General features: G+C 42.8%; 3 protein-coding genes across 5 annotated transcripts; 1 reads left to right on the top strand and 2 right to left on the bottom strand.

Annotated features, from left to right (window-relative positions):
* Window positions 1-3,335: 3,335 nt before the first annotated feature.
* LOC127331438 (CBL-interacting protein kinase 31) lies at window positions 3,336-8,186 on the top strand. 2 transcript variants are annotated; one of them, XM_051357611.2, is made up of 16 exons: window positions 3,336-3,509; window positions 4,532-4,646; window positions 4,738-4,973; window positions 5,220-5,282; window positions 5,404-5,475; window positions 5,635-5,742; window positions 5,851-5,925; window positions 6,052-6,105; window positions 6,195-6,320; window positions 6,399-6,488; window positions 6,596-6,718; window positions 6,808-6,918; window positions 6,987-7,100; window positions 7,426-7,482; window positions 7,560-7,634; window positions 7,775-8,186. In XM_051357611.2, the coding sequence occupies exons 3-16, from the start codon at window positions 4,785-4,787 to the stop codon at window positions 7,856-7,858; spliced, it is 1,341 nt and encodes a 446-aa protein (XP_051213571.1). In that variant the 5' UTR covers window positions 3,336-3,509; window positions 4,532-4,646; window positions 4,738-4,784; the 3' UTR covers window positions 7,859-8,186. The 2 variants fall into 2 exon arrangements, with proteins under 2 accessions (XP_051213571.1, XP_051213570.1); XM_051357610.2 differs by having other exon boundaries at window positions 3,337-3,509; window positions 5,851-5,931.
* LOC127331439 (dihydrofolate reductase) lies at window positions 8,166-10,159 on the bottom strand. Of its 2 annotated transcripts, none has more exons than XM_051357612.2 (6): window positions 9,886-10,159; window positions 9,710-9,802; window positions 9,503-9,601; window positions 9,349-9,390; window positions 8,569-8,800; window positions 8,166-8,488 (listed from the first exon to the last, which is right to left on the bottom strand). In XM_051357612.2, exons 1-6 carry the CDS (start codon window positions 10,000-10,002, stop codon window positions 8,328-8,330), a joined length of 744 nt encoding a protein of 247 aa, XP_051213572.1. In that variant the 5' UTR covers window positions 10,003-10,159; the 3' UTR covers window positions 8,166-8,327. The 2 variants fall into 2 exon arrangements, with proteins under 2 accessions (XP_051213572.1, XP_051213573.1); XM_051357613.2 differs by having other exon boundaries at window positions 8,569-8,767.
* Window positions 10,160-10,304: 145 nt separating this feature from the next.
* LOC127331440 (calmodulin-1) lies at window positions 10,305-12,647 on the bottom strand. Its single transcript, XM_051357614.2, has 2 exons — window positions 12,431-12,647; window positions 10,305-10,960 (listed from the first exon to the last, which is right to left on the bottom strand). Exons 1-2 carry the CDS (start codon window positions 12,504-12,506, stop codon window positions 10,587-10,589), a joined length of 450 nt encoding a protein of 149 aa, XP_051213574.1. The 5' UTR covers window positions 12,507-12,647; the 3' UTR covers window positions 10,305-10,586.
* Window positions 12,648-13,960: the final 1,313 nt, after the last annotated feature.

Genomic DNA, 13,960 nt, shown 5'->3' with positions numbered 1-13,960 from the left:
TCATGCTTGTCTCCGCCACTAGCAGCTCGATCCCCAACCGTCAATGCTAGCCTAACCTCCAGTTGTTGCCACTCGCCTCGTCGCTCTGCCCAACGCGAGTCGTCGCCTCCTCTAGTCATCCACCACCCCATACCTCCCTCTAAACCCCACCTCCCCCGTCTTCAGCGACTCCTTGCACCCACCCAAAGAACCAACACGGGTGAGCCCCGCACTCAAACCCGGCCCCTCACACCTGAAACCCTAAGTTCCATCCATCGCCTTCGCCGGCAACGTCGCGGCCAGTCGCACTATCCCCTTCTTCGGTGTGGTGGGCAAGTCATCTTCTTCTTCCCCCTGACCAGAACCTAACAACCCCCCCCCCCCCCCTCCCAACTATGGCGTGATGTACGACTGAGGGTGCACGCCGCAGGGTTACCAAACGAGTTGAGCATCAAATAGGAATCACCACCAAGATCCAATCCCAATTCGTCTGGTAAAACAGCCGAGCGAAGGGACCCTGATTTGCTAACCAGACCTGCACACGGATTACTACGCAGCGACTAGCAAGAGATAAGGGCCCACCACACATAAGCACTAGGAAGGCAGCACAGTTCAATGGTTTTCACGGACTCGACGGGTGGGCATGCAACCCACACCGCCCCCAGCCGGTCCTAAGCACTATGGCGGGACAGCCCGCCTAGCAGTGATACATCTTAGTATGTGATGTTGCAGCTCCCGTTGTAGTCTAGGTGCAACAATCTGAGCACATATATGTGATATCTTTTACGCAGCAAATTCTTTCCGCTCAACATCACATGTTTGCAGCAAATGCGAAAAACAAACATTTGCAGTAAACTCACAACATTTCTCCATAGTGGTGGACGCCCGTTTCTCACGTGGTACGTTTTGGTTGAAGTGGATTCGACGTGGCCCGTTCCTCACGTCTTTCTTTTCTCTTGGGGAGGTAGGATTTTTATTCATAAGCAACAAGGCACTTCTCCAAAAAAAAAAAAAAAAAAAAAAAAAAAAAAAAAAGAGGCAAAGTACAGCCTGTGCACTCTCCTCAACCGCGCGCGCGTCCTGGAATCTCCAACAACTCGCACCGCACCGCTCCAGCTCCATGGGCGCGTGTGCGAAGAACAAGTTCCAAAACCGCCTGCGTCCAGCTCCAAATACGGCCAAGCCACAGTACGTACTACGCGTCATATCTCCTGCCGTCGCGTTGTGTATGGCACCTGCCAGGAAGCTTCGTAAAGTCGTACCACCACCCGCCTCCTTCGATCCGAGCTTGCATACAAAAATGTGACCAGGAACGGCATGATCTTGATGAGAAGCCTCGTTTAGTTTTTGGTAGCTACTCGCGCGTGCTAAATAAAAAGACATTTTGCATAGTTTTGTTGCCACTCATGTACAAATGTACTCCAGGAATATATTCTTCCACACACAAATGTACTCTCTCCGAACCGACACGATTTTTTTTTTTCATACGGGATACATGATTGTGCTCCCTCCGATTCATATTAATTGACTTCAATATGAATGTATCGATAATTAAAATGTATCTAGATATATCCATATTAGAGTCTCAATTAATATGAATCGGATGGAATGTTGTTACAATCCCATTGGATACGACGCTGAAGCTCATCAGGGACCGACTCTAACCAAACATGCATCCTTTGGTTCACTGAAACTAGCTAACTCGTGACTAGCACTATTACATAGCCTAGAATTTTTTAATAAAACGAACAATTCAATCAGAAGAAAGCAATCTTACTGTATACAGCCTTCATTCATAAAAATGACCAGTAAATTTATATGTGCACACAACACACTATATATATATATACCTTCACTGTATCCATAACCCATTCACAGATCTCCAACCAAACATATCTTAGTTAGATACACAGTTGCACGATCTATCAAGCTAGCTAGTGTGGCCTGGGGGATGATCTGACCAGCTGCGTGCGAGCTAATGAAATCATAAAGAATATACCCCGTTAGATCCAACGCGCCAATGGCTAGGAATGTCAATGCTTCCCGATCATTTTTAAGTACCAGCATGTTAATCACGATCCTCATAGATTACACGAAACATAAAATAGATAGGTCGTAGCAGCTGGTAACGGAAAACCACCACACAACATGAATCATGATCGAGCCTAACCAAAGTCTCTCTACCTGCAAACTCGAAATTGAACTATATGACCAGCGCTCACAATAAAACTATCCAACCAGCTAGGGATACGTCATCCTCCTAGGACCATGGTGCTGAAAACCAATCTAAGAGTCAAATAAAGTACTCCCTCCGTTCCAATAATTTTTTTTACTAATCGATGGGTGGGTTGTTACCTCCCTCATAGTAGAATTTATAAAGAAATTTTTTAAAAAATATCCGCCCGTTACACTTTTCGCAAACATTCCACGCTATACACATCATAACGTTGGTGAAAAGCCGACAATGCTCCTTTGTCGCTACTTGAGACCCTCCTCACACCAATCATGAATGTTTCCCTAGTCGCACATGATTTGTCGATTACTCTCTTTCCAAACATTTCACGCCACGTCAGTTGTAATATTGTTGAAAAGATCCGATGCCCCTTTGTCGTCAGTCTCTAGCCGCAGCTCGGAGCTCCCCTCCCCCCTAAGTGTGTTTGTTTCCGCCATGAAATGTGGTTCACGCCCCTTTGTGTTGGTGCGATCTTTGTAAAGATGATTGGAAGTCTCCAAAAATTATATACACGGTAGATTTTTTTTTTTTGAGAAACATATACACGGTAGATGCATAGAGTATTACAATACCCTCTAACGGTAACTTTCTCAATAGTAAGAATCAAAAGCTACGCAAAAAAGATATGTAATGGATCCTGCATCCATCATTCCTTTTTGGATCAAGACTATTATAGAATGCAAATAATTTGATACTAGTACAGAAAATGTTTGGAGACTCCATATTCGGCGCACACACCCTCCTTACTATCCCACAACCACAACAACTACTCCCTCCGCTACCAAATACATGACCTATAGATTTAGTCAAAAATCAAGGTTTTCCAAGTTCAAAAAACAGAGTATGGCCGCATATTATCCTACAAACACTTAAATCAAAAACTGGACGTACTCCCTCCATTCCATAATACTAGTTACTCGGACATTGGTGCCAAGTAAAAAGAAAAAAAAAAAACAGAACAAAACTAGAAGAGGGTTGCCGTTCCTTGGAGCCGCAGAGAAGCCAAAATGTCCCATTGCATAATTCAACAACATGCCGTTAACGTTGTATTTCAACAGTGTAGGTACGAGGCTGCGGGTGGTGGGGCGGGTTGTTTTGTCTCAGTCTGTCAACCACATGATGCCTTTACAAAACGGAGCGGCAAGGAGGCCTGCAAAACGCGAACTGTGGTGATGACCCCCGTTCCTGCCTGCCTCTCAGACACACCACGCGCCGCTTCTCCCTCCCCGTGAGCCGTCGGAGCGCCTCTCTCCTCCCTCCTCTCCGGCGGCGACTCGCCGCTCTTCTCCCTCCCAAGGTACGGCTCCAGCTCTCGTCCTTCATTTACCAGTCTGCACGGGAGGCTGTAGAGTTCTTTGCATTGGTTAGCATCTCGGGGAATTCCGCGGGATGCTTGATCCTGGTCAGCGCTACGGGTAAGCTAAGGGGATTTCGTTTCTTGCTCGATTGCGGCCGGGGGTGTTGATTCCCTGGGCGTGTGGCGTCCATGTGCAGCAATGTGTCAGCATTTTTCTTTCGTTTCGTCCCCTTCGGAGAAAATACATTTGCAGATTTGCTAGTAATTGTTTGTCTCTGCGGGCAGGAGTTTTCAATAGTTTCGACAATGAACTTTCTACATGAGGCTTCATGCTTGTCTAGAATTTCAATGAATGAATGGCTTTTCTGACCACGACTCTCTAGGTGTTATAAACGGCAAGATCCAACCGCTGAACTTTCTTCCTAGTACTAAACGTCTTCTTTCTTCTTCTTCTTCCCGTGTCTGCCTATAAAGGGGTACCTTGACAGCTTCGGTTTGTTTGTTTGATATGGCAAAAGGGGGCGCTTGACGTTTGCTACATTTAAGTAGTAACCCCTGAGGTTTAATTGCACGCCTTAAGACTAGCCACAATGGGAGTATCATAGGTAGTATCAAAATGCAGATGTGGCAGTGCAATTAAGGATGAGAGAGAGGGTACTAGTATCATAGGTAGATACTGTATCATAGCACATACTACTAGAAAAATTAATGTCAAGTAAATCTTGTACACATATTTGCATTGAGATTCTACAAAATAATTAATATATGGAGACTATGATACTAGTATATGATACCATGCATTGTGGAGGTAGTAACATCTAGTAGTATCATACGCATGATACTTCTATATGATACTATGCATTGTGACTAGTCTAACTACTACTATTATTAAGGTTTCTGCAGCTTCCAGGAAATTTCACTGAATGAAACTTGCACCTTGCAGATTTATTATAGTACTACTTTTTTGGTAGTAATTAACTAGTATCCTTGTCTGCCTCTATTTCCCTCTGAACTTTCTCTAGACGACTCCATGACATTCGATGTCTGAAGTGAGTCATCATCTCTGCAGAGATTTCAGACACACGTTTAGCATTTGCCCTTTTCTCGTGCTGATGATGATCCTGTGAATCTTAAATTGTAAGTTTCATGAGAAATTACCCGCAAAAAAAAAAAGTTTCATGAGAAATAATCTCGGTCTTCCTGTCTGATTCACTGTTCCATTGTTCAGTCTTTACAGAGTAGATAAAAGTCGCCTAGAAAAGACTCCGCTCGAAGATGTACAAAGCTAGGAGGGCAGCTTCGCTCAAAGTGAGGCGCCGCGTCGGCAAGTATGAGCTTGGTCGCACAATTGGGGAAGGAACATTTGCAAAGGTCCGGATCGCAAAGAACATGGAGTCTGGGGATCATGTTGCCATCAAGATCCTTGACAAGGTGAAGGTTCAGAAGCACGGATTGGTCGAACAGGTGAGTATTGTGATATTACCTTGCATGATTTTGTACTATTTTCTTAGGTTTTCACAGTATAGAAAAAGTCTCCTAGCCCATTTCGATTCTAGAAATGAAGCGGTGAAAAGTACATGGCTACAGTGCCGTAATTAACTCTAAAATTATTTATGGTCATTTATTGGATTTCACGGTAAATAGTAAAGAAAGGTCAGTACATATATGCTAGCTTAATTTTGATGCCAATGCAAACTCTTATGATGACAGATTAGGCGGGAAATTTGTACGATGAAGTTGATACAGCACCCCAATGTTGTTCGACTGCATGAGGTAAGGACTAACCTTGGGATGCAACAACCATTTTAATTGTTATACTGCATATGTTAGAAATAATTACATTTGAGTCTACAGTTGCTCAATATTTTAATTTTTTCCGCCTTGATTACAACAGGTGATGGGTAGTAAAGCAAGGATTTTCATTGTTCTCGAATATGTTACGGGTGGAGAGCTGCATGACATTATCGTTAGTACTACCACATCTCTTATTTTATCATACTATTATGTAGTTGACGATTGTCGATCAGCAGAGTAGCAACACCAATTGCTAGAAATTTAGAATCTATGTCACTGTTGCTGTTATTTACATGGCACTTTAATTGACTTCTACCGATTTCGTAATCAGGTTGACCGCGGAAGCTTGAAGGAGGATGAAGCACGCAAGTTCTTTCAACAATTGATCAATGCAGTAGATTATTGCCACAGTAGGGGTGTATACCACAGAGACCTGAAGGTATTAGTGTCAAGGACTCTACCCCTTGGTTTTTTTTATTATGCATCAGCCATTACGATCCAGCAGAAATTTTGGAAAAGTGACAAACTGATGTTTCATGCATGCCAGATAGAGAATTTGTTGCTTGATACTGCTGGGAACCTCAAAGTCTCGGACTTTGGCTTAAGTGCTATATCTGAGCAGGTAAAGGTAATATTATATATAACATAAAAATCTACAAAATTACGGAACTTACTGCACCTGTATAGTTTTTATGTTGATGGCGTTTAACATTTATATCTCAATCTTTAACTACTTCAACCGTAACAGGCTGATGGATTACTGCATACTACATGTGGAACACCAAATTACGTTGCTCCTGAGGTAACATCTGCTTCTAAAGTAGTATTTATTTTGTATTTTTATTTTAACAAGGAACAAAATGCGTAAATCTAACGATATATAATATGCAGGTTATTGAGGATAAGGGCTATGATGGTGCACTTGCAGACCTTTGGTCCTGTGGGGTAATTCTTTTTGTGATGCTTGCTGGATATCTGCCTTTTGAGGATGACAATCTCGCATCCCTTTATAAAAAGGTAACATAGAAGGAATACAATATAAATAAATTCCACTGTTTGGTTGTATATTTTTATTTACTTTTTTTATCTGACCAGATCTCTGCAGCACAATTTGTTTGTCCATCTTGGTTTTCTGATGGTGCTAAAAAGCTGATTGCCAGAGTTCTGGATCCTAATCCTTCCACTGTAAGTTTTTTTTGACATAGCATTCCACTTGTGACATTTAAAATTACTCAACAATGACATTACTTGCAGAGTTCGTTCTTACCTGTTTCTTCGTTGATACTGACCAGCGGATAACTATTGCTCAACTATTGAAAGATCAATGGTTCAAAAAAGGGTACAAGCCACCTGTCTTTGATGAGAAAAGCCAAACTACTCTGGATGATGTCGATGCTGCTTTTGGAGACTCGGAAGTGAGTAATCAATTGGATAATCACTGGAAAATCTATTGGCATTTTATGGTTGAAATAAGACTAAATAAATGATTAACTACATTTGCCAGGAAAAACTTGTGAAAGAGGACATGGAAGGGCAACCAGCTTCAATGAACGCATTTGAGTTGATATCACTGAATAGGGGACTGAATCTTGATAACTTGTTTGAAACAGATAAGGTCAGGAACATATTTTGAGTGTAGTATGCACTTGATGCAGTGAGCTAAATTTTATTAATCTATACCAGAAGTACAAGAGAGAAAAAAGATTTACATCACAGTGTCCTCCCGGAGAGATCATCACTAGGATAGAAGCTGCAGCTAAGCCACTTGGGTTTGACATCCAAAAGAAAAATTACAAGGTATGGTAATCATCCTCCATGAAATATCTGTTGTACTACCTTTAGTAACTTAGCCTAGAGTTCCTTTCCTCTTCTTTTTGTTTCCTTTTCTGTTTTTTTTTCTTTATGTTGTGGGCTGTTCTTGCACTATTTTGGTACTTTCTTCTAATACAAATGACCCACACATACAAGGTATGCTAAATATCCTCCATGCAATATTCCTCGTGTTGTTTAATAATGGTGTGCATTTTTTTACATAAAAAAAGGTGGATATGGGTATATGATGACTGTCCTTGTCAGTCTTCATGTCTTAATATGTTAAACATTTTTTATCGCTTCTTTTCAGATGCAAATGGAGAACCTAAAACCGGGAAGAAAAGGAAATCTAAATGTTGCAACTGAGGTTAGACAAAAACACCAGCTAGAGAAATGTGTTTCAGGGAAAAAGGCAAATAGTGATTTCTCCTGTGTTCTGTTTAGGTGTTCCAAGTGGCTCCATCTTTGCATGTCGTTGAGCTCAAAAAGGCAAAAGGAGATACTCTGGAATTTCAGAAGGTTAGTCTTTAATATTTTTCCTCTTTGGCCCTATTACAGTGCAGTTTTTTGTTTTTATCTTGAGTCCACTGTTACAGGTACAAGATAACTCAGTTCTCTTACAATGGTAAATCTTACAAAATCATGACAAATGTTTGCAGTTCTACACAAAACTCTCGGCTCAGCTAAAGGATGTTGTTTGGGTCTGTGAAGGTGAGGCTGAAGAAAGAAGTTCCGCAACATGAGGCAGCTGCAGAGTATCTCCCTCGGGAAGTAGTGTTTTAGGTTCTCTTGTACATAGTTCTCCTAGGACTCCCTACATAATTTTGTTTGTTCATCGATATATAGGCTTTAGGTTTCGTTCATGGCCAGCTGGAAGTAGATAAAACATATACTACCAATAGGTTGAGGTGTCTCTCCTTTTCTCTTTGAAGAAGGGATGGCTAAATTGTAGCTGTGTAGCATTTGATGCTCTACTATGTTAATCTTCACTCTCTTTCTCCAAAACTGATGAACATGGGAGGAAAAGAGAAGGCGATTGGGAGGTTCAGATTCAGCAAGATTGATTTATTATCTCATCTTAGTGAGACAATACTGGCCAAATCACGACAGATATGGGTGAACAAGTTCCATCAAGTATTCTGGGTAAAGCAATCAAACAACAAGGCTTCAGACACCACCACCACACTCAACCAGCATAGTTCAGCTACTGCCTTAAGCTGCAACTTGTTCCACCAGGTTTTCTGTTGTCTCCGTACCAACGTACTCCTTATCAGACGGATTCACCGACTCCGAGACCAGAGGAGCGTCTGAACTCTTGAGGTCTTCCAGGATGCTGGATCTCCATGCAGAAAGCTGCTTAATGGATGCGTCGTCTACGAAACAAAAACAAACTGCCTCTCATTCTATAGATTTTGACAGTAAATTCCGTAGAAAGACAGGGAAGAGTGCAAACCAAGCCTGGGGACAGTGTGGCCCTGGGGATGCCTTATGATGAGAGGGTCATCAAAGGCAGCAGCCAGCTCCTCAGAAGGTACTTTCAGCCAGTCCTTCTCTCCAATGAAATGGACAGATTTCGCCTTGATCGGGGCCTTGTAGGCCACATCGCAAATGCTTGGGTCCCTGAACTTGCTCCCAGATACTGATACCATGAACTGAATTGGTGGGTGATCATTTAGCACCTTGCACTAAATTATTCAGCTTATTAGTAAGAAACATCACGTAGTAAGGAGAACAATCTCCCTGGAGAACTAAATTTTCTGTCCAAGTCTGTGCTCTTATTAAATGTTTGTTAGTTGTTACAACAGTTAGGTTAGACAGACATAAGCTCGTATCAAAAAGTTCTATGTCAGATTAAGAGATATTTGGCATATGCTCTTGAATAATAGCTTTCCTTTTACTTAAGTGTTACTATAAAAAAATGTTATATTTTGTCCAGAATAGTAATTTCTCTTGAGAATAGCTTTCCCACTTGAGTGTTAGTGTTAATATAAAAGATTATCTCCTGTCAAGATGAGGTTGAGATCCAGATCCTTACTGACAATACTATATAATAGTGAAAACTACCAACTGAATTGCTACATCATAGGGATGCTCTGATAAAAACCGATATATTGATGCTAGAGCAGTTGACTCACTATATAATATAGAAATGCAGTCCACTGTTTCATGTTCGTTTGTACTTTCTCTAGAATTTTACTCAAAGTCAGCAGAATTAAAGAGTAAAAGTGTGCACCTGTGCTTGGTAGCCTATCAGAAGGGCTGAAAGTGTTGCACCCTGGAAAGAGAGAAATTACTAGATGAACTACAACATACAACTGATTTTCAACACGTAGAGTTGATATCATAGGCACTCAAACAGTTTAATGCAATTGTCTTGGACTTTTTACCTGGGAGAATCCAAGCAGGCCATCAAAAGGTCCATTCTTCACCATGTAATCACACAGATATGAAATGCACTCATCCAGATTTGTGTATTCAGTGAATTCCTGCATAGAGGGTATGTTTAGGATGGTGACCAAACTGAAGCTAGATCTCAAATGCCAATCGATTTTGGAAGGGCCGAATACAGTTCTGGTTCCATCTGAACAGTTTACCTTGTTGAACTGAAACCATTCAAAGTATGGTGGGGGGAATATGCCCTCTATATCTGATTTCCCTCCAGCTGGGTACATACCATCAGGGAAGACCTGAAAAACCGCAAAGTTACTTGAGAGTAAAAGAAAAAAGACTAAACGATGGAATGTTTGTCTATTGGATCCAGGGGAAGAACCATTTCAAATTGTTCGAAGATGGAAGGGTGCCATTTGCTGATCTGCTTCTTCAAGAAGCTCCCACTTGTCCGGAAGCCATGTAAGCAGAGCACCTTATATTTCTTCTCGTGCTCCATGGGTTCTACTCTTCCAAGCACACAGCACGAAAGACAAGTAGTTTCAGGCCTTAAAAAGGCCAGGACCGTGTGTGGTAGTTGCTACCTACCACAGCTCGGGCTGCAACTCTGCCATCACAACCAACAAACAATTTGTTAACTGCAACCTACCCAGCAGGTCAGACAGACAAATCTCCTTTATTGTGCTGAATAAGTCTGATCCAGCATTATATACATTATTAACTATAGGTCTTAATATCTGCAGTTCACAAAATAGATCGTGCAGAACCACAAGATAATAACAAGGTAACAACTATAATCGGTCAAGGAAATAAGAGGCACCAGCTTTCCATTGATACTAGAAGAGTCGAGCACAAGATTAAAAAATATACTACAAACGGGCCCAACTGCAATCAGGATACACCAGGTAGGGGCAAGTTCACATAAAACACAATAGATCTGGAAACACACTGGATAGAAGGAACATAGCAGGAATTGCGTTGTCCGTTTTAGCAGCAGCTACAGCTAGTAGGATGCTTAACTGGAAATCGATCAAATAAGAGTTGCATCTTAACTAATATGCAATGCACAATCTCCGGAGATGCTCATTTGGCCATCATGACCTTGACAAACTCCTCGTAGTTGATCTGGCCATCACCATCAACATCAGCTTCACGGATCATCTCGTCGACCTCCTCGTCGGTTAGCTTCTCACCAAGGTTTGTCATGACATGACGGAGCTCAGCAGCAGAGATGAAGCCATTTTGGTCCTTGTCGAACACCCTGAAGGCCTCCTTGAGCTCTTCCTCTGAGTCAGTGTCCTTCATCTTGCGAGCCATCAGATTGAGGAACTCTGGGAAATCAATGGTGCCGTTGCCATCAGCATCGACTTCATTGATCATGTCCTGGAGCTCAGCCTCCGTTGGGTTCTGCCCCAGCGAGCGCATGACCGTTCCCAGCTCCTTGGTTGTGATGCAACCTGTAAGAGATACGCTCGACCAGTATCAGGCATAGAACATTGAGTTGTGCTCAAAACAAAGTAATTCTTCTTTGAAAAATGGAAAGTATTATTGTACACAACACGTCTAATTATGACCATCCCAACTTACGAACAGAAAAGGAAACAAACTGCTGCTTATTGCCAGCAATTGGCAAGGTCCAAACAAGTTCGAAAGGAGAGAAAGAATATCTACGCAGGGTATTAATATGCTACTATACTGAGTTCAGGGACAATTTACATATCTAGATTATTTGCTAGAGTGATTGTTCAAAGTTCACATGATAACACCAAAACAGATTACTGCAATAATACATTTGATGTGAAATGTTCAGACATAGATAGTTTATACACATGGTTAACCAACTTTTAACATTACACGATTAACAAGCCTCAGCCAACCAGGGTACCAAAATACTAGAAAAATGTTACCTGCTTGAGACTAGCCCAGGACAAAAGGAAAATCAAGTACAGTATAGAGAACCAAAGCAAACAGGGTACCAAAATACTACGAGAGAATCGTTACCTGGTTGAGTCTAGCCCAGGACAATAGAAAAATCAACTACAGCATAGAGAACCAAAACAATGTATTTACACAAACTTAACTGCCAGGTCATTCAAAACTGAATAAGAAGTTGGGGTAAAAATTGACTATTGCTTGGATAGTTGCGAAGATTTTGGCTTGCCAGTGCTCCACTACCAACTCTATAGTTCATTCTTTCAGCCAATGTTGGCCAGCTTGTGGGCAAGGAAAGACTCAACCAAAATTTTGGTAGGGCCATGTTGGGCAAGAACCAAACGCACTACGACCCAACCGTCTACCATATTTAGAGAATCAGAAGAGTCCCTTTTTAAATTGCAAAATTACTTAAAATCTTACATTGCACCGTTAGATTTCCTGTGTCATCCTTTTAACCAACCCCATAGAATATTACTGCGTCAAATTTCTAAATGGTGGGGAATTTTCTACAGAGAACTCCAGATGGACTCGTAACTGCCTAAACCGAATTAACCGCAGTACAACCAGGGAACTCCTACCGTGTCACAAACAGCAGTCCACGGTCAAAAACTAGTATTTGTTCAGACGATGCGTCCAGTAAGTAACAGCGGATGCGACCGCGACGCGATCCAGACCATAAAACCTAGAAGGCGACGTGATCCCCAAAAATAAAACGTAGACGGCGACGAGGTGCCATTGTCAGGAAACGGTCAGCTCCGAAGATAAGCGTCCGGTCCGCATCAAACCGGCCACTGGGTACAGATGACAGCGACACGGTTTGGCCCTCGATTCGGTCCAGATCCGGGCCGGATCTACAATCCGGCGGCGAAAATTTTACCGCTCGACAAGGCAATGCAACCGCGCGTGCAGAGGCGAGCATCTCGCACGCTCGCACGCTCGCACGGCGGAGAGATCCGAACAGCAGGAGGAGGAGGGGGAAGGGGTTGGCTTACCATCTCCGTCCTTGTCGAACAGGCTGAAGGCTTCCTTGAACTCGGCGATCTGGTCGTCGGTGAGCTGATCCGCCATGGTCGCCGGCGCGGGGTGGGGGTCGGTGGATCGAGACGGCACGAGCGCACGAACGCCGGTGAACTGGGTAGGCGCCGCGGCGGACGCGAGAGGGGCTGGCTGGGAGCGTTCTGTGGCGTGGCGTCCGGTGGAATTTTCCAGGATTGATTTATACAAGGCCCAGCCTACGCCGCTAGACGCGGCCGTTACCTTCCGCCAGCCGAGTTCCCTAAACTGCCCCTGCCCTTCTTCCTTCTCCGGTCAATGTTTTTTCTTTCTCGAGTTCTGGAATTTTGTACAGGTGATGCCATAGTCACCATGGTCAAGGTTTTATTGAATAGAAAGAATAAAACTGGTACTATCTCTGTTCATAAAAGAATGTTCCAAGTTTATGTAAACTCGGATGCATGACACTCTTTTATGTATAGATACATCATTATATATAGCCGAAGGGAGTACCAACTTACCATCAACCACATATATTTTCCACTCCCTCTATATTAAAATACAGCGCGTATAAGGTTTTTTGAAAGTCAACCCGTGTGAAATTTGACCAAGTTTTTTTAAAAATAATAACAACTAGAATTTTAAAACAATACCACTTAATTAATCATGAATTATACTTTCATATGGTATACATTTGGTATTGTAGATACTGATAGTTTTCTCAATAAACTTGATCAAATTTAGTGGAGTTTGACTTTCGCGCAACCCCAATGCGCCATGTACTACGACAAGGAGAGAGTACCAACTCCATCAAGCTCAAATAGGAATATTGATTTTTCTTATTTTAGCCGCACCTCAGCCGCACCACTTCTTGTACCGACTTTGCTATCTCTTCCAAAAGAATAACACCCAAAATACTTGAAAGGAAAATTTCAATTATCAAACATTGTATGCACCACGAAAACATACCTAGCATCCTACTGAATCGTTCCTTCATTGGCAGGTGATCTTGGCCATGATAACCCTACCAAGATGGAACTAAAAACGCATGAAAATAGGTGGGCATACCTTATCTCTTAACTGCATAATGTTTCTTTCTCCTGAGATGTGTTGTCCTCTCCCTTTTTCTATTATATTCTCTCATTGACACTTATGCCTTCATGGCTCTCTTCCTCTCCCTATGCCCCCGCCCACCAACCGAGTTGACGTCGGCGACCTCTAGGGAGCCGCCAGCGAGCAATGACCTTAAGGGTGCGATGGGGTGGGGTTCGTACGTGATGGAGAAGATGGTGTTGGGTGGGGAGAGGATGTCAGAGGCGGTAGCAGAATGACTGAGGCGGAGTTCCGGGCAGTGCATAGCGGCCACGCACCGGAGGAGCGCGCCAACGCAGGTGGTTTGGTCAGCTTCGTCGGCAAGGGAGTGGAGGCGATGTGGTGTCGGCGCCGAGTCTAGAGATGCGGCGGCAAATCCACCTCCTTCCTCCTATTTGGCGGCTCCTGTCCCCTCTTGGTTCTTCTTTGTCACATGG

This window comes from Lolium perenne, chromosome 2 (genome assembly GCF_019359855.2).
Source record: "Lolium perenne isolate Kyuss_39 chromosome 2, Kyuss_2.0, whole genome shotgun sequence".
Classification (NCBI taxonomy): Eukaryota; Viridiplantae; Streptophyta; class Magnoliopsida; order Poales; family Poaceae; genus Lolium; species Lolium perenne.
Note: the sequence above shows the minus strand (reverse complement) of the source record. Positions and strands in the feature narration are given on the sequence as shown.

Coding starts and splice junctions, on each gene's coding strand:
- LOC127331438 (XM_051357610.2), top strand. CDS start 4,785: ATGTACAAAGCTAGGAGGGCAGCTTCGCTCAAAGTGAGGCGCCGCGTC. Junction 4,974..5,219: donor AGCACGGATTGGTCGAACAG/GTGAGTATTGTG, acceptor TTATGATGACAG/ATTAGGCGGGAAATTTGTAC. Junction 6,321..6,398: donor TCGCATCCCTTTATAAAAAG/GTAACATAGAAG, acceptor TTATCTGACCAG/ATCTCTGCAGCACAATTTGT.
- LOC127331439 (XM_051357612.2), bottom strand. CDS start 10,002: ATGGAGCACGAGAAGAAATATAAGGTGCTCTGCTTACATGGCTTCCGG. Junction 9,602..9,709: donor AATGGTTTCAGTTCAACAAG/GTAAACTGTTCA, acceptor CCCTCTATGCAG/GAATTCACTGAATACACAAA. Junction 8,489..8,568: donor CCACACTGTCCCCAGGCTTG/GTTTGCACTCTT, acceptor TTTGTTTCGTAG/ACGACGCATCCATTAAGCAG.
- LOC127331440 (XM_051357614.2), bottom strand. CDS start 12,506: ATGGCGGATCAGCTCACCGACGACCAGATCGCCGAGTTCAAGGAAGCC. Junction 10,961..12,430: donor GTTCGACAAGGACGGAGATG/GTAAGCCAACCC, acceptor TATCTCTTACAG/GTTGCATCACAACCAAGGAG.